Here is an 18,730-nt window from a genome sequence, read left to right as displayed (position 1 = left end):
CAGTGGTACCTCTGGTTACGTACTTAATTCGTTCCGGAGATCCGCTCTTAACCTGAAACTGTTCTTAACCTGAAGCACCACTTTAGCTAATGGGGCCTCGTGCTGTTGCTGCGCCGCGGCGGCGCAATTTCTGTTCTCAGCCTGAAGCAAAGTTCTTAATCCGAGGTACTATTTCTGGGTTAGCGGAGTCTGTAACCTGAAGCGTATGTAACCTGAAGCATACGTAACCCAAGGTACCACTGTACCACAAAAAGACATGGTACAACCTTGGAACAGACAATACAGATGTGTTCAGATATAAATAAACCCTCACCTTCTCTTTCTTCATTCCCTACCCTGCACCTCGATACCTATCTAACATTCTAGGCACTAACATGTACTGTACCAGAAAATAAAATGCACTTAAAATATTAAGTCATGAAACTACAAAAGAAAAAAGGTAGAATTTTATCTGAAGTCAACAAGGTCACCTGAGTCTACCATGAGCAAATGCAATGCACCGCAATGGTGTATTGAAATCTGAAAACTTGGTTTTCGATTTTGAGTTAGGAGTGAACACTGGTTAACATTAATCATGAAAACGTAAGTACAGGCATAATGCTAAACCGCGGTTAATGGTGGCAGGGGAAATGGAGCACATGGTTCTATAGCTCATTCACAATACTTCCACTGCTGGGTTAAGGGATGAGCCACATTGCAAATCTCACTTTATCCTTTTTGTGCACCAAACTGCCGCACACACATAATGCAATTACAATATTGTAGGTATTGGCTCTGGTGTACAAGCCCGTCTAAAGCTTGGGTTCAGGATACTTAAAATATTTCAAGTAGACTAGCAGGACTAGAGGCTACAAAGCTCTAGGTATTCCTAGAGGGTATCTAGGTATCTAGAAGGACATTGTCAATACAGAAATATGGGTAGGAGAATGTCCTATAAATAAAGGCTAATCTAGACAGCAAGTAAGATCTATTCTAGAGCTAAAGTGTTTAATGTCCCAATACCATTTTAAAGTTCTAATATTGAGTAGTCATCAGCAATATAACACTAACACTTACCGATCAGTGAGGCTTCTCCACAATTGTGCACCTGAAAACAAGATAAGGCTGAATAAGGTATTTTTCCGCATATGGGCCAATGTTTACTGTATATGCACACATTGTCTTGTATTAACTAAACTATAAAAATGCAAAATTGGGGCCTGATGTTCTACTGAAAAAAATCATATCCCACTTTGCAAACATGAGCCCTTAAACAAACCTATACTGGAACTCTAGAATGTAGTCTTGGTCTACATATTATAGAAGACTGGTGCATTTGAATATGTCAAAGAATAAATGTATGCAATAGGAGACCCTGTTCAGAAAGTCTTTCTTTAGCAAGCTAATAATATTAACCTACCTTTCTACTTAACATAATCCTCACAGAAGCTTACCATAAAATTTTAGTACTGCAGTTAGAAGGATAAAGGGATATTGACAGGTTTCCATACATTGCTGATAAACATTTGCATGTTAAACAGATACTGAAGCAGTGTCTTACCTCTTTCTCTAGACAAGACCAAATCCTGCATGATCTGCAGCATTACAACGCCAAGGAGTACATGTGAAATTAGATTATACAGTCTCCAAGGAGTCAGTGCAAGGAACCTAGGAGGAGAAGAGAAAAATCATTTTACCATGCAGATATATAAAAAGCTTTCCTTGCCATATGAAAGCACAAGAGCAAGTCAGGTAACTTAACGTCATAAAGAGCCTCCCCTCAAGCTGGTGCCCTCCATCATTCCTGACCACAGGGAATGATGTGCAAACGTGGTGGGAGTGGGGTACTGAATATCTGAAGGGCTGACTAGCTTGGGGAAGGCTGTCACTGATTAAGGAGAAAGACCTAACAGAGTTAATCTGGAATTAGGGAGTTAAAGGTATAGCAGGCCACTATCATCAGACAGCAGAGACTAATCAATGGGTTCATGACACAAATGTCACTTTCCTACTCCACAAAAGGTAGAGTATCATAGCTGGTGAATCTTAACAGAACTCTTAGTCACTATACTATGCCAGCACTGTCAAGACTCATCAGCCACAAACCTCTATGTTTTGTGGAGCAGGGCAGCACCTGTCTCACACTTGTGTCACGAACCCCTTCCCTGACCTGGTAATAAAAATGTCCATATTACATAGCTGCTGTAAGGCTATGTGATATAATGTGAAACACCAGGAAAAAGACCAGCCTATACAGATTATTCTTATGCTGGTGAGCAGGAAAAGGGGAGATTTGTCAATGAAATATCAGATGGCCCCAACTGACAAGTTTTAACATCTGGGAGACATGGTTGAAAATGCTACACCCAACTATAAAAAGCAGTTATTCATTCAAACACTAATTACACTCAAGTTTCTATCTTCACAGTTGCACAAAAATGCTTCATATGTTTGTGAGGAGCCCTTACTAGCTCTCATTTCCTCTCCTCCTTCCTTTTTTTCTCAATGAGATTTATATTCTCCTCTCCGCCTGGTGACAACACTGATAACATTCTGGTATCAGGCATAGACTTAAATCCCCCCCTCAAAAAAAAATCTAGCATGCAGTATAAGTTGTTTGGAGCATGGTTTTATCTAGTTTTGCTGGTGAACTTCTGTGACCACTGCTTTCTGTTACATTCATTTTTAATGCCAATTTTTAATACTGAATTTTATATCTGTGGGTTTTTTAAAGAAATAGGTACTCCACTTTGAGAACCTAGTATTGAAGGGCAGCCTAGAAATAAGGCAAAATAAATATTTACCATTGATTCGATACACATTGCTCATGACATAACTGCAGTTATTTTCAATCTCAATGAACTCCTTCCTAGAGAGAGAACTGGGCAAGATGCTATGCTGCTATCTTGGAAAAGCAGTCTAAAAGGAGAACACGGCTCCACCAGCTTGATATCATTTTCTAAAGCTGTTCTCCAAATCCCTTCTTTATTTCTTGAAAATCATGGAAGTTCCTTCCCACTAGCTGCCTCTAGAGCAGGTGAGGCAACATTAGCCCCTCCAGATGTTGCTGAACTAGGGACAGGAGTTTTAGTTTAGTAACATCTTGATGATCAAAGGTTCCCCACGCCTGCTCTAAAGGCAGGAGAGGCAAAACAGGCTTGAAATAGTGACTCCTGGCTTGCCTTTTCCTGAAGAAGAGAGCCCCAACTGCCATACCCATCTTGAGAGGAGCACATCTCTTTGCAAACAAGAAGGTGTCATCATTCCTGGCTGGCCTTTTCCATTTATACTTATCATGCAGCTTACCTTTCCTAGCCAGCAGTGGAAAGGAGAGAGACAAAGAGGCTAGAAGTTACTCCTCTCCCTCAGGAAAGAGCTGCTCCTGTCAAGAGTATGCAGTGCCTGCAACTTTTGTTTTCTTGGAGGGGAAGAACGACACAGGGCAAAGCAACTAGACAACCAGCACTCTGAGTCTTTTCGGCCATCAGTGGCAGCTGATAAGAGGAAGCCTTCAATTTTTATATACAAGCGAAGAGCATGGCAGCTGCTTTAAAAAGTCAAGGGGCTTTGGGGTAAAATGTAGACCTCAAAAACATCTGGAGAGGGACACAACGGATGGGAGCTTAACTGGGTAATATTAGAAGCCTCTAAGGCAAGGTGGGGGAAAGTTAGAGTACTTGGTGCTGAATGAGAATATAAATCTAACAGGCATATTGGAAAAGTGTAGAGAATCAGTACAGTAGCATCCCTGGATACAATGTCTATAAGAAAGACAGTGTAGTGTAGGGCTTAGCGGGGGCATGCCAAAGAAGGCATGGAGTGCAACATACAGTGGTGCCCCACAAGACGAATGCCTCGCAAGACGGAAAACCCGCTAGACGAAAGGGTTTTCCGTTTTGGAGGTGCTTTGCAAAACGAATTTCCTATGGGCTTGCTTCGCAAGACAAGAATGTCTTGCGAGTTCCTGCGGGGGTTTTTTCCTCCCCCCCCCTTTCTAAGCCGCTAAGCCGCTAATCAGCTGATCCGCTAAGCCGCTAATAGCGCTAATCTGTTAAGCCGCTAATGGGCTTGCTTCGCAAGACGAAAAAACCGCAAGACGAAGAGACTCGTGGAACGGATTCTTTTCGTCTTGCGAGGCACCACTGTACTAGAAAACTTCTAATAGGAACAAACAGGAACTATGGGTCTAAGTGCCAGACGCAAAAAAAATATTTAATGCCAGAGAGATATTATTGCTCTCCTGATCAAAACAGTGAAAGTGGTCTTCAGATGGGTGGTGGGGAGTCAGGATCCAAAGGAGAAAGTTTTATAATAATCAGTGTCTTCAACTTCTTTCACACTGACTGAGGAAGATGCACACTTGAGTAATCAGAAAAATGTTTCCAGATGCAATCCTTGACTATGCCTTGGAAGTGGCCCATGAACCCTTCCTGGCCATAGTCTTGAGTGGTGCCCAGTGCCTAGTACAAGACTTCAGAGTACTCAAATCAACTGAGAACAGGGATCAAAGTGCTAACAAGTTCAAAATGTATGTCCATGAAAAGCTGCCAAAAAAGCTCAACAGAGTCACACTTTATTTCAAAAGACAAAACATCTCAGAAGTGAGAGGTTAGTGAAAAGGAAGCTTTTGAGAGAGCGGAGGTTAGCTCTTTTCCAAGACGCTTGGAAATAAATTTTAAAACAATCAATCAAATGCTCAGCTAGAATATATGCAACAAACAAGGAAATGTACCAACAGGCAGGCCGTGCAGATCTCCCCACCCCCCAAGGCCTGCCAACAGATCCAAAAGGATGCAAATATAGTTGACAACCAGAAGCAAGAAAGTTATAAAAAGGCTGCTTTCAGAAAATTTGGCTGGATTTCAATCCAGCTCACTCCCTCCCAAATTGCTTGCAATTGAACAGCCCAATGTCTGCATGTTTCTTATTCCCTTCCACCTGGAACCTCATGTCTGTTCAGTCCAAGGGCTGGGAAGAAAGGTGCAGCAGCTGTGCCTCAGGTGAAAATGGAAGCCCAAATAAGAAAAACAAAAAGATCAAATATGTTGGCAAATGCTAATTGACAATAACCAATAAAAATAAAATAATGTGATGGACATATTTAGAAAATGTTTAAGACCAAAAATATAAAATATTTGTAAATACGTCAGAAGCAAGAAACCAGTCAGCATGGCATTTGAGCCATTAGACAACAATGGAGTGCTTGTGGAACACAGGGATGTTTTTTCTTTATTTTCTTTATGTTTATTAAGCTTACAAAAAGATTATTAAAATCACAGAGGAATCAAGTTACAAAAACTAAAATACCAGCAATTTAAAATACAACTAATAAAATACAATTCAATAGAAAGCAGTCTGAAACAAGCCTTAGCTGGTAAAGTGTACAGTGGTGCCCCGCAAGACGAACGCCTCGCAAGACGGAAAACCCGCTAGACGAAAGGGTTTTCCGTTTTGGAGGCGCTTCGCAAGACGAATTTCCCTATGGGCTTGCTTCGCAAGACGACAGCCCATAGGGAAATCTCCGGGACAGTGGGGAAGCGCAGCTCGTCTTCCCCGCTGTCCTCGGACCTCCTCCGAAGCCTGGCGGCGGGGCGGGGACACCTCCTCCCGCCGCCGGGCTTCGGAAGGATGCCCCGATGCCGGGCGGCGAGGCGGGAACGCCTCCCCCCGCCGCCCGGCATCGGAACGATGTCCCGAAGCCGAGCGGCGGGGCGGGAAAGTCTCCCCCCGCCGCCCAGCATTGGAACGATGTCCCGAAGCCGAGCGGCGGGGCGGGAACGCCTCCCCCCGCCGCCCGGCTTCGGGGCATCGTCCCCATGCCGGGCGGCGGGGCTGGAACGCCTCCCCCCGCCGCCCGGCTTCGGGGCATCGTCCCCATGCCGGGCGGCGGGGCAGGAACGCCTCCCCCCGCCGCCCGGCTTCGGGGCATCGTCCCCATGCCGGGCGGCGGGGCAGGAACGCCTCCCCCCGCCGCCCGGCTTCGGCATCGTCCCCATGCCGGGCGGCGGGGCAGGAACGCCTCCCCCCGCCGCCCGGCTTCGGGGCATCGTCCCCATGCCGGGCGGCGGGGCAGGAACGCCTCCCCCCGCCGCCCGGCTTCGGGGCATCGTCCCGATGCCGGGCGGCAGGGCGAGAAAGCCTCCCCCCGCCGCCTGGCATCGGAACGATGTCCCGAAGCCGGGCGGCGGGGCCGCGAAGCCTGGGCGCGCTGGCAACTCTCCGCAAGGAGCGCTCCCGCTGCTTGCGGAGAGGTCCGCGAAGCCTGTCCTGGACCTCTTCTGAAGGCAGGCGGGGGCAAAAGTCTTTGTCCCCCCTGCTTGCCTTCCCAGGGGCTTTTAAATCGCCCGGACAGCGGAGAAGTCCTCCGCTGTCCCGGGCGATTTTAAAATGCCGCCCGCCAGAAGAGGTCGGGGGAAGGCGGTTTCCATAGGAACGCATTAATTGATTTTCAATGCATTCCTATGGAAAACCGTGCATCGCAAGACGAAAAACTCGCAAGACGAAGAGACTTGCGGAACGAATTAATTTCGTCTTGCGAGGCACCACTGTACTCTTAGCAACCAACATTATTTGCACCTTCACTGATCGTTCCTAGTCTGGGAGAACCCATAAACCCCCCAAAAAAGTGAGTTGCAAGGCTCCACCCAGACTGGAGCTGGTTTGCCTTCATGCACTCCAAACCCAAACCCCTGTCCAAATCTGCACAGCCTCCCAGGGACTAGTAGCTGGAAAAGAGCCAGCATTAACCAAGTAACCAACTAGGAAAGATCTTTAGGTCATGGAAGGTAGCTCAGTAAAAATGTCAACTCTGCATGCAGCAGCTGTGAAAATGGGCAAATTCCATATGAGGATCATTAGGAGAGGCTTGAAAACAGAACTGGCAGTACCACAATGCTGTCGTACAATCTATGCACATGTGCATAAGGCTGCTTGCCCTGCCTCCAAAAGCAGAGGAAGGCGCAGAAAAACACAACAAAGGTTATCAAGAGAATCAGCCCTATGAGGAAAAGCTAAAGCTTTCAGAATTTTTTAAAGCTGATTGGGGAAAGCATAAGTGGAAGGGTATAATGGAAGTTTGTATAATTATGCACCGTGCAAAGAAAGACGAGAGTAAGAAGTCCATCTGTAGAATGCAAAGAAACTGGCGGTCAGCAGGATTAGAACAGTCAAAAGAATGCATTTCACATAATACTGGAATTCCCTGGCACAATAAGTGGTGATGGCCACTGGCTTAGATGGATTTTAAAGATTAGACAAATCCACACAGGATAGGCCTATCAGTGGCTATTATCCAGTTTCAGAGGCAGTACGCCTTTCTATACCAGCAACTGGGAATACAAGCAAGAGTGGGTATTGCTTTCAAGCCCTGCATGTGGGCTTAATGGAGGCATCGGCTGTGCTGCTGCTGAGAAGCAGGATGTGGAACTAGATTTTGGTCCGTTCCAGCAAAGCTCTTATATTCTTATAGCTATTTTCATAAGAACAGAGTAGTGCATAACTTGTCTCAGATGGTGTTCCCATCCTGCACATGGTTAGGTTCCTTGAATCCCATTGACTTGAATGGAACTTATGCTGAATTATAGAAATGACCTTTTCAGGTGTTCAGAACAAATTGTGATTCAGAATAGAGAGACGCTTGCTGATTTATTTATTTTTTAAAAACCTATAGAGTTTCTTTTGTATGGTTTTTCTCTTGTAAAACTTAATAAAATATTATATATATATATATATATATATATATATAAAATAAAAACCTATAGAGCTTCTTGGGATAAAGAAATACATTCTGAAATGTTTATTGAATTAAGAGATACATGGAAATCCCTTGGCTAATGTTCTAAATTTAGCATCTTAAGCCACAATAGCTTTGTCCCTAATCTAATACTTATTGCTAGAGACAAGAATGATACAAACAGCGTCACACGGGTACTTAGTTTCTGTAAAAGCTAGCATGTTCTCTGGTGAAGACATCAACCTCCTGCAAAAATGCATGTCATTTCAGTGACCTACCAGAGATGAACAAAAACAGAAATTAACAAGCCTGGATTCTTACAAAATAGTCTGCCATCCAGTTGCACTCAAAGGGTTCTGTACCCTCTCCCAATTCTGTTTCTATGTTCTAAATAACCCTCTTACAAAGATGCTTTTTATTTTAAAAAAAGGACCTGAGGGCTTAGTTACAAGCATTTCCATGTAATGCTGTTGTTGATGTTGTTGTTTAGTCGTGTCCGACTCTTCGTGACCCCATGGACCAGAGCATGCCAGGCACTCCTGTCTTCCACTGTAGTTAGCTTCTATAACTGTGAAGAGCTACTGTTCCCCCACCTCTACTTTTTATTTCAATAGAAAAAACATAACTGTTTTGGGGGATGTGGGGTAGGGATCAATTGGCTTCCTTAAAACTAAGCCAGTGGTGAGAAACCTCTGGCCCATAGGCCTAATTAGTCAGTGATGCTGTTTCAGCCAAGCCACAACCACCTGCCTATCTGTGGGGCAAATAAAGTTGTGGCTGGTGCAAAAGGGAGTTTGTGGGCACAGACTATTGTCTATCTGGTTGGCATTACCTACAAAGCCTTGTGCTCAGTGCTTTACAAATGGCAATGAACAGCAGATCATCAAGACTTACAAAGTGCTGTGCACCCACACTATTTGATTCAGATCCATGCAGGCAAAAATGGCTCACCTGGCTTCATTGTGATTTCAGGTGACTGACAAGTGTGTGGCATGATGATAGTAAGTATTTTTGTGGGTTAATAAGTTGCAAGGCTGTTACAGGAGAGGCAACATAGAAAGCACAAATCAAGACAAAAATGTGTAGATGCTTCTAAGTACCCAGCTATAGGGCCGGACAATCCAAAGTTACAAAAAAATAAACTTGGAACCTATTAAAAACCCAGAAGCATCACCAGTCTAATAAGCTTAAAAGCAAGTTGTGCAGGTATTCATGGTTTGCACTGGTATATGGGATGTAGTGAAACAAATGACAAAATCAATGACCAACAGTAGACAATAGACAAACCAGAAGATTAATGTGTAAACAGAAGTAAGGCATGTTGAATTCAATGGGCCTCAATCCCCACCTTAAGTGCATAGCCCCCCCCCCCAAAATAGAAGGAATAGATGTAAAGGGGTGACATCCATGAGATGAAATCAGGATTGAAAATAGCCATTTGCCTGGTTACCCGTGGAAGGCAAAAACCACTTCCAGAAGGGACAGAAGCAATTTTACATTTGCAGAGAATTGGATTTTTCCTCTCTTTGATCTCAGTGGTCCAGTTATGGGCAGTTATTAAACCAGGAACTTCTAATTAACCTCAGCTTTGCATTTATCTGAACAGGTAAAAACTAATTACTCACTTTGGAACAATCCAGGATCTTAAACCAATGAGGCTTTAAGAAACTGGTTTGTTCTGAAGCTGGTAGCCATAGTTTCCTGAACAGATAAAATGGGAAACTATGGTTAATTAGAGACATCCTGGTTTAATTATAGCTCGCTGCAGAGAGCAGCAAAGGGGCTGAATGTGCAGGCCAAAGGCTCATGTATAACTTGGTTAGCATTGTCCAAACACAGCCAGGGTGTCACAAACTTCTAATGTGTATATATTTGTTCTATTTGCACCAATATACCAGTCATATATTAAATGTATATACTACCCACTTAATAAAAATAATGAGGGTGGTTTAAAATAGATTTAAAACTACATCACCACAAGACTACATGGTGCTGAATAAAAGCAGAATTCAAAACAGATACCAGAAGCAGTGGCGTAGCGTGGGTTGTCAACACCCAGGGCAAGGGAAGTAATTTGCGCCCCCTAACCCGTGGATTTGCGCCCCCTAACCCTAACCCCAGATGTTGCGCCCGGTGCGGCCGGCCCCCCCTGCACCCCCCACGCTACGCCACTGACCAGAAGTGGTACTGTAACATCAGATGTTAAAATACTGTACTGGGGAAATAAAAAGGCCCTTTCAGCACTGCTCAAAAACATCAGCATAGGCACTAAATAAGGCACACAACCCCCACCTCAGTCAACATTAGCTCCCTGGGAAGATCCCAGACCATGTAGGTCTTTTATGTAGAAGCAGGCAAGTACAACATCTAGTAAACTTATTTGTACAGCTGGCTGCAATACACAGGCCCAACAGGTTACCCTAAAAAATACCTAAAATACTTATTTTCTGGCAGTTCAGAGTCTACGTCTGTCACAAAAGATGTGAGGTCAACACACCCTAAACTGTACTTGCTTAGGCAGCCTCAATTAACATACAGTACTAGGGAGCTTCAAATTAATCAAAGGATAAAGTGCTGCTAATGTTTTACACAATAATGAAGCTGCTGTCCAACTGAGGAATACTAAAAAAAGAAGAAGCTCTCAATATTTAGCAAAACATTCTTATCCACTCTACTCCATATGACATGTAAAATAATAGGAACATTCCTCTTCTTTACATAAATAACATACTTGCTGAAATATAAATTCTTCTGTTGCAGGGCCAGATTAAGACCTTTATAGCCCTAAGCACTGAAAAGAGTATGGTACCCCCATATGTTATTCAAAATAAAAAGCAATACTAATCATAAAATAAACATTTTTTTCAAAATGACACAAAACTTACATGTATGCTGAAATGTACATGCATGTATGCCATGTACAACACATGACAGGAACTTATTTCCTCGCATTACTTCAATCTAGGAGAGTAGAATGCCCCTTGCTTCAGGTGGGGATAGGTAATGAAAAGAGAACAGAAAAAATGGGGGAAGCGTAGTAGTGTGCAAGGAAGTCCAACAAAATTCTGGTTTTTTTCTATGATAACTACTTCAATTTTTTTTAAAAAAAATATCAGATGTCAAACTCAAAAAATTCTCTCCCTTCTTTTTTTTTTGTTCCCCACTTTTGCTGGTGCCCTAAGCACGTGCTTAGTCTTACCTATTAGAAAGTTCAGCACCATGCAGATATGTTGCTAAGTGGTTCTGTGGTACATGAGCACTAGAAGGGTTGTGTGTGTGTGTTTATGAATCTTCAAGCAACTCAAGTTAGTACTTTATTTAATCTCAAAATCTGAATCTACATTTGGGACATTGTATTAATGCAATTATACATCCTAGTCCATTGAGTATTTAACTTGGTAATGAAAAGCAATGACCCTAGTAATGTTTTCTTCAAGCCAGTGTAGGGGGGAAAGTATCTCAGTTTCAGATGCCACTTGAAGAAAAAAAGCACATGCTTCTTGTTTGGAAAAACACTAGAGGGCTAAAGGTTAAAATGAGAAGTTACCTATAGCACAGGGTTGGTAACACAGAGAAACAGAAAAACTAAAGAATGGGAGAAATGACAGAGATTGGTTTGGGCACCAGGAAAATAAGAGTATAAAGAATCTACTGAAAAGGGACAATTTCAAGCATAAAGCCAGCAGGCTGGCAGTCCAGTGCCAATCCATGACAAGAGAGTGGGAGAAACAGGATGTGCAATTTGGGATGCTGTCACTCTGCTTTTTGTCAACTTTGCATAATCACAAGGCAACCACTATGCAAGATTATATGCTCTACTTTATGGGCACTTCCTGGTCATTATTTCACCTTGTCACATCTGCGCCCCACCTTCCCTTCAAACATTCTTTAGGAGCCTTTGATGCTCCCTGGCATCATCCAGCCACAGCTGATTCATCTTCACTTTCTGCAACACATGTCTCACAAAGCCCACTTCATGGCCACTAGTACTGCTTTGTGCATGCACACGAAAGCTCATACCTAGAACTAACTCAGTTGGTCTTTAAGGTGCTACTGGAAGGAATTTTTTTATTTTGTTTTGACCATGGCAGACCAACACGGCTACCTATCTGTAACTGCTTTACCCTCAGTGAGTGGTTATCCCCCATCACACCCCACCCCACCCCACCCCGGCCAGGATCATTAATTCTTTCCATGAGTTTCCTTTCCCATGCTTTTCTGTAGGAAACATTTTGTGGCAACACCCAACAAACCAAAAGGAGCCTCTTTCAAAGCGAACACAGTTAAGAAGCGCTCAATTTAAATAGAAATACCAAGGATGGCAGAGCTCGATTTCTCCATCCTGTGGTTCAAATCTACCTCTGTATGACATATGCCCTCTGATGAAGAATGCTCCCTTCTCCATCTCTACCCATTGTGGAGATAAAAACCACATCAGCGTGGAGATAAAAATAAAATATATATTTATTCAATTTGCATGAGATAATTTATTCAATTTGCTGAAATTAAAAACACTTCCTCCCACAGCACAGGTAATTAACTTATGGGATTCCAGCGCAGGATGAGCTTTACAGGATTAGGTAGATTCATGGAGAGCAGGCACACCTAACAGGCATTCACAAGGCTAGCAAAGCAAAGGCACGGTGCTCAGAGAAGGATGCTTCTTCAGTACCAGGGCATCAGAGAGAGAGCGAGGGAGAGAGGAAGGAAGATAGATAGATAATAATATAAACATATATTAATATACCCCAGCCATTCTGGAGAGAGGGACAGAGGCCAGTGTTGCCCGCAGCACCCCTGACTATCATTCAAGGCTTGAAAACAACTGGTTGAAAACATCTGACAGAGAGAAAAGGGAGGGGGGTGGCGGCGTTATTTTGCTTTCACGCCCCTCTCAGGAAACGTCTGAATGGGCGCTGCTAGTTTAGAAGCCAACGGCCTGGGCCTTTTACAACAGGCACTTTGCCCATGCTCAGAGGCACCCTCCCCCCCCAGCTCATTTGCACGTTTTGCAAAGCCCAGGAGCGGAGGGCGAGGGTGAGCCGAGGCTCAATTGACGTGGGGGAAAAGAACGAAAGAAAGGGGCACGCATATATATATATATATATATATATATATATATGTATGTTTCGGGAGGGGGGTCTATAGGATTAGCGCAGTGGCTGCGCGTCTCTCTCACCAGAAGATCAGGTTGGCGCAGAGGAAGGCGGCCACAGCGCAGAACGGCCTCTTCCAAGTCGCCGCCTCCCGCCCGCCGACGGGCTTCGCCTCACAGCCCCCGTTGTCCTCCGCCAGCCGTTCCCAGGCCAGGCGACCCGGCGCCGCCACCTGCTCCTTCTCGTCAGCCATCTCGGTCGGGGCGGCTGACCAGAACCGAGATGAGGAGGCGAGCCGGCTGGGCGGGGTTTGTGTACATCCGGGTACCAGGCACGCCCGCACGCCCCGCCTTCTCGGCTGCCGCGGACCAACCAGGAGCTTCCGACGCGGCTGGGCGGCCCCGGCGATTGGTTAGCTTGGAGAGAGAGCGCAGCGGCGAGCGCGCAGAAGCCGGCGGGCGGGGGGGGGGGAGGTGAAAGGAGGCGAAGCTGGGCGTGGCGAGGCGGCGCGAGCGGAGTATAAATCTCAAGAGGCGTGGCGCGTGCGCAGTGGGTGAGTGGCGGTTTAGAATGTTGGGAGACGCCGTTGGGCGTTTGGAAAAACAGAATACAAGCCGGGGACGAAGCTGCGCCTCACGCGCTGGAAAGGCGATAAGGGTGGGTAAGGGGTGTGTGTTTTATGATTTATACCACTACCGTTCTGTAAAATGCTTTCGGTGCTTTATAAGTTCCCCTTTAGAGAGGGCGAAAAGGAGTCGCTGAGGGAAATGTACGATTCCATTATTATTATTATTATTACTATTAAGCTTCATGTATTTATTTATACCTTGCTTTTTCCCCCTGACAGGGACTCAGAATGGCTTACAGATAAAAATATGAACATCCACATACCCTCCAACATTTATCTGATGAAATTAGGGATGTGCTATTACACACATATATATATTGTATAGTATTATGTGTTTGTGTGTGTGTATGTATGTATATATATATATATATATATATTCTTGCCATTTTTTTTTGAAAAAATGCTTTTCCATAATTCTAATTTTATTATTTATACCCCACCCATCTGACAGGGTTGCCCTAGCCACTCTGGGCAGCTTCAATCATAGAATCATAGAATCATAGAAGAGTTGGAAGAGACCCCAAGGGCCCTCGAGTCCAACCCCCTGCCAAGCAGGAAACACCATCAGAGCACTCCTGACATATGGTTGTCAAGCCTCTGCTTAAAGACCTCCAAAGAAGGAGACTCCACCACACTCCTTGGCAGCAAATTCCACTGTCGAACAGCTCTTACTGTCAGGAAGTTCTTCCTAATGTTTAGGTGGCATCTTCTTTCCTGTAGTTTGGAGCCATTGCTCCGTGTCCGCTTCTCTGGAGCAGCAGAAAACAACCTTTCTCCTTCCTCTATGTGACATCCTTTTATATATTTGAACATGGCTATCATATCACCCCTTAACTCCTCTTCTCCAGGCTAAACATGCCTAGCTCCCTTAGCCGTTCCTCATAAGGCATCGTTTCCAGGCCTTTGACCATTTTGGTTGCCCTCCTCTGGACACGTTCCAGTTTGTCAGTGTCCTTCTTGAACTGTGGTGCCCAGAACTGGACACAGTACTCCAGGTGAGGTCTGACCAGAGCAGAATACAGTGGCACTATTACTTCCCTTGATCTAGATGCTATACTCCTATTGATGCAGCCCAGAATTGCATTGGCTTTTTTAGCTGCCGCGTCACACTGTTGGCTCATGTCAAGTTTGTGGTCAACCAAGACTCCTAGATCCTTTTTACATATCAAACCTCGGAAATGGAACTGGAACTGGAACACAATCCGTTCTGGAAGGACATTTGACTTCCGAAATGTTCCGATTTCTGAGGCGCGGCTTCCAATTGGTTCTTGAACTCATTGGAAGTTGCGTTGGATGTTCGTCTTCCAAGGAACATTAAAACCCGAAGCATTTACTTCCGGGTTTTTGACGTTTGGGAATCGAAACATTTGGCAATGGAGCGGTTTGAGAACTGAGGTTTGATCGTACAGTGGTACCTTGGTTTTCAAACTTAATCCGTTCCAGAAGTCTGTTCCAAAACCAAAGCGTTCCAAAACTGAGGCACGCTTTCCCATAGAATGGAATGCAAAACGGATTAATCCGTTCCAGACTTTTAAAAACAATTCCTGAAACAGCAATTTAACATGGATTTTACTATCTAACGAGACCATTGATCCATAAAATGAAAGCAATAACCAATGTACTGCACTATGATATAAATAAGTATTGTACTGTAGATAATTTTTTTTTTTTTTTTTTTTAAATCTTATCTGCACTGATGATAGTCACTGTTTGGACGGGGTCTTTTATCCATTTCTCAAGAGGCATGTCACACAATCAATCAATCAATCAAATAAATCAGTAGCTGAACTGGGTTCCACACAGTCACAAAAACAAATTAACCAAAAAAAGCCTCAAAAACCAAAACGCAAAATAAATAGCAAAAACAAAAGCACCAAACTTAATCCTTTCCGGAAGTCCATTTGACTTCCAAATGTTCGAAAACCAAGGCACAGCTTCTGATTGGTGCAGATGCCCTGGAAGCAATAGCCGACAGCCACATTGAATGTTTGGCTTCTGAAAAACGTTCAAAAACAGGAACCCTTCTGAGTTTTTGGTGTTTAGGAACCGAGACGTTTGAGTACCAAGGTACCACTGTATATAAAAAACATAATACAGGGCTGCCTTCAGATAACTTCTAAAGGTTGCATAGTTATTTACCTCCTTGGCTTGGTGGTCACATAACTCCATACCCACCAACATTTCTCCAGTGAAAATAGGTAAGTCCTAAGGAAAAGCGGGACATTCCGGGATCAAATCAGAAACTGGGGCAGCTTCTGTAAATCCAGGACTGTCCCTGGGTCTGCAGCTAAGTGTTTAATTTCAGATCAGTTTTTTAAACCTCCTTAAAAACTACTCATAGAGGCTGTCAGGCATGCTGGAGGCATGCACCATACAGTGGTACCTCTGGTTCTGTACTGAATTCGTTCCGGAGGTCTGTTCTTAACCTGAAACTGTTCTTAACCTGAAGCACCACTTTAGCTAATGGGGCCTCCCGCTGCTGCCGTGTGATTTCTGTTCTCATCCTGAGGTAAAGTTCTTAACCCGAGGAACTATTTCTGGGTTAGCGGAGTCTGTAACCTGAAGCGTATGTAACCTGAAGTGTATGTAACCCGAGGTACCACTGTATAAGAGTTTTTCAACAAAGGTTAGTAAAGGAGAAAGGTCCCTTCCCCACTTCTTGTTAAGAAGCAGGTATGGATAAATTCCCTTTTCTGTCTGATCAGTGAAGAAAAAAGGGCTCATTCTCCTCCACCCCACTTCTTATTATTGATGGGAATAATAAGGTGAAGGGGCAGCAGAAGGCATTTTGCCCAGGCCCTCTTAAACCTGGTGGTGCCACTTTTGTCCTTGAAACTGTCTCAGATGAGTGATCTTGTTTTGCCTCTGTTAATCTAACTCTGCTTACAAGGTCAGTTATTTTAAACAACAATGTTCCAAACTAAGCAAAATAAATAATGGTGGGTTTTTTGTTTTGTTTTTTAAAATGGTCAGACCCAAGGAATGGAAGAAGCTTGAAGAGTTGGGAGCTGGAGGACCCTGAGGAGGACCCTACCCCAGGATGGGAGAGGTAGAATCAGGACCTAGATAATTGCCTGATTCTGGGGACGGGTCCTGTGGCCTGGAGGATGGAGATCAGGATCCAAGGAGTGTGGTCCCTCCAACATTAGACACCCCTACCCTAACACCTATTGTCATGGACCTGCTCCAGTGCCTCTTCCTGTCAGTGAGGCACCTTCCCTTTGTGAGGTTACCGAGAGTAAGACTAATACTGGGCGAGCGCAGAGTCCACCTCTGTCTCTATGGAGATGACAACACCGTTGAAAACAAACCTTGTGGAGTTAACCCACTCAAAGGAATGCCTGTTTACTTGCTTGGTCTTGTGACTCCGGCCACTTACTGTGCAAATACAGTTGTGTCCACCTCATGTCTTCTAAAGGAAGGTGCAGGGGCATGTTGATCGTTGTATCAATGTCTTAGCATGCACTGGACCTCTTCTGTACCTGCTGAACCATATAATCTGTTGTTTGCCTTATGTACCAATCTGATTTGAGCATTAAAGCCTTTGGCAGAACTATAGCTGGGAGCTGAGAGTTCTTCATCCAGTAGTGAGGGCCAGGGCAGTTTGAATTTCCAAGCTCACCATCATTTTGATGGGTTCTCTTTCAGCCACACGGACATTCTGGAATGCTGAGCCCAGGATTAGAGAAGCAGTAGAATATTCAGAACCAACAGTTACTGGCAGTTACTGAAAACTTCCTCTGTGGATTACTTACTTAGTCCATTTCTATCCCATCTTTCTTCCATCACCGAATTAAAGACAACATGTATGGGTTCACCAGGCAGTCTCCTATTCATGTGCTGATTGATGCGGACCCCCTTAGCTTTAGCAAGATAGACTGGGTTGTACTAAAGCTGTGGGACAAATTCAGAATGTTTCCTTTGAACAGTTCCTCCGAATCTTCATCTGATAAAAATGAGGACATTTTGGATTCTTTAAGACTCCTTTTTAAAGTAGTCTGAAATATCAATTTAATAAAGTACTGTACTGAAAAGTTTTAAATAGACTAGTCAATTTCCAGTTCTTCCTTGGGGGGGGGGTGTTTCCTATACTTTTTCTAGTCTCCTCAATTAGCAATCAGAATGAACTACAGTAAATCACACTAATTCCCACTCATAAGCAGTTTCTCACACTCCACACATTACTTTCCCTGTTGTCTTGTTTGCTTACCTCATTTCCCATCTTCTGTAGCTCCATTGTATGTATTATAGTATTAGATATTTGTCTATCCCCAAGGCTCTGAACACTTTGTACCTGAAGGTGACTATTTGCAACTTCCTTCTATGTCTTTGGTCACATGATAGAGGTCACCTGGACAGACCTCGGCAAATTCAGTCACAACTTGGCATATCCTACTTTCAAAGTGAACCTAGTGGGCTGTGCAGCATCCTTTAAGATTCCTCTGTCTCTATGGAGACCAGAACCCTAACATTGTGACATTAGAAGAGGCGGGATCCCTTAAAAGGCACAGCTCCTTTAGCGTAGGGAGGCGTGTTCTGTGCAGATAAAGTGCTGTTGGAAAATGGAATCTTGGCTGAAAGTGGAGAGTTTTCAGGTTCCTTTTTTAAAGTAGTCTGAAATATCAAACCAATTAACGACTAAAAGTTTTAAATAGACTAGTAAATCTCCAGGTCTTCCTTTGTACCACATCCTGATAATGCACAACCAGCAGTACTGCATATATTGTCCTACTCTTCCCCCTAACAAAACATTAGTGTCTTTGCTGAGCTTCATGAGAGCTTCTTGCTTTTTTTCTTCCTTTGGACAGTGCTTTCTCTCCCCCCCCCCCTTCTGAACCAACATAAATGGGCCTCTTCACAGATCAGGATGGAGGACTGTGATTTGTTCCAGCCTTCTGGAGGTTGTGACCAGTGGAGTTAAGAGCATAGCTGCAGCACCCAAAACGTCAAACTGATGAAAGCTGGCCACAGCAGGACTACTTGCATCCAATTCCCTCCCCATGCAGAAAAGGATCAATCTTAAACCCAGTAGCTTCACTATAGGTATGACACCAGTTGTTTCAGTGACAGATGTAGACACTGTTCTAAGGTCTCACAGTAATTGGACTAATACATAGCATAGCTACTTGGGAGTTGAAATTAGACCCATCACAAGGTAAGGAGGAATGAATAACCTAGGACTGTGAGGTTCCGTCCCCCCCCCCCCGCTGCCAGATTTCTGTAGCAAGCAGGTGCATTCCCCAAGGTCCTTGAAGGTAAAGGTAAAGGGACCCCTGACCATTAGGTCCAGTCGTG

The 18,730-nt window shown here is 44.2% G+C and overlaps 1 protein-coding gene and 1 long non-coding RNA gene across 3 annotated transcripts in view; one reads left to right on the top strand and one right to left on the bottom strand.

The window, feature by feature from the left end:
* RETREG1 (reticulophagy regulator 1) overlaps window positions 1–17,665 on the bottom strand; it is a 49,878-nt gene extending 32,213 nt beyond the window's left edge. The window contains exons 1-3 of one of the 2 annotated variants that reach the window (XM_081873129.1): window positions 17,646–17,665; window positions 1,541–1,647; window positions 1,057–1,087 (exon numbers count right to left, since the gene is read on the bottom strand). In XM_081873129.1, coding sequence (XP_081729255.1) covers window positions 1,057–1,087; window positions 1,541–1,647; window positions 17,646–17,650 — 143 coding nt within the window. In that variant the 5' untranslated portion in view covers window positions 17,651–17,665. Of the gene's footprint in view, window positions 1–1,056; window positions 1,088–1,540; window positions 1,648–12,890; window positions 13,076–17,645 lie in introns of those variants that run through there. The other variant, XM_081873128.1, reaches the window with a different exon arrangement.
* Window positions 13,224–16,991, top strand: LOC309348105. The gene is made up of 2 exons (XR_014159149.1): window positions 13,224–13,464; window positions 16,409–16,991. It is a non-coding gene; the product is annotated as an uncharacterized lncRNA (long non-coding RNA).
* Window positions 17,666–18,730: the final 1,065 nt, after the last annotated feature.

The sequence above is a fragment of the Podarcis erhardii genome (genome assembly GCF_964252035.2).
Source record: "Podarcis erhardii genome assembly, chromosome: 8".
NCBI lineage: Eukaryota > Metazoa > Chordata > Lepidosauria > Squamata > Lacertidae > Podarcis > Podarcis erhardii.
Note: the sequence above shows the minus strand (reverse complement) of the source record. Positions and strands in the feature narration are given on the sequence as shown.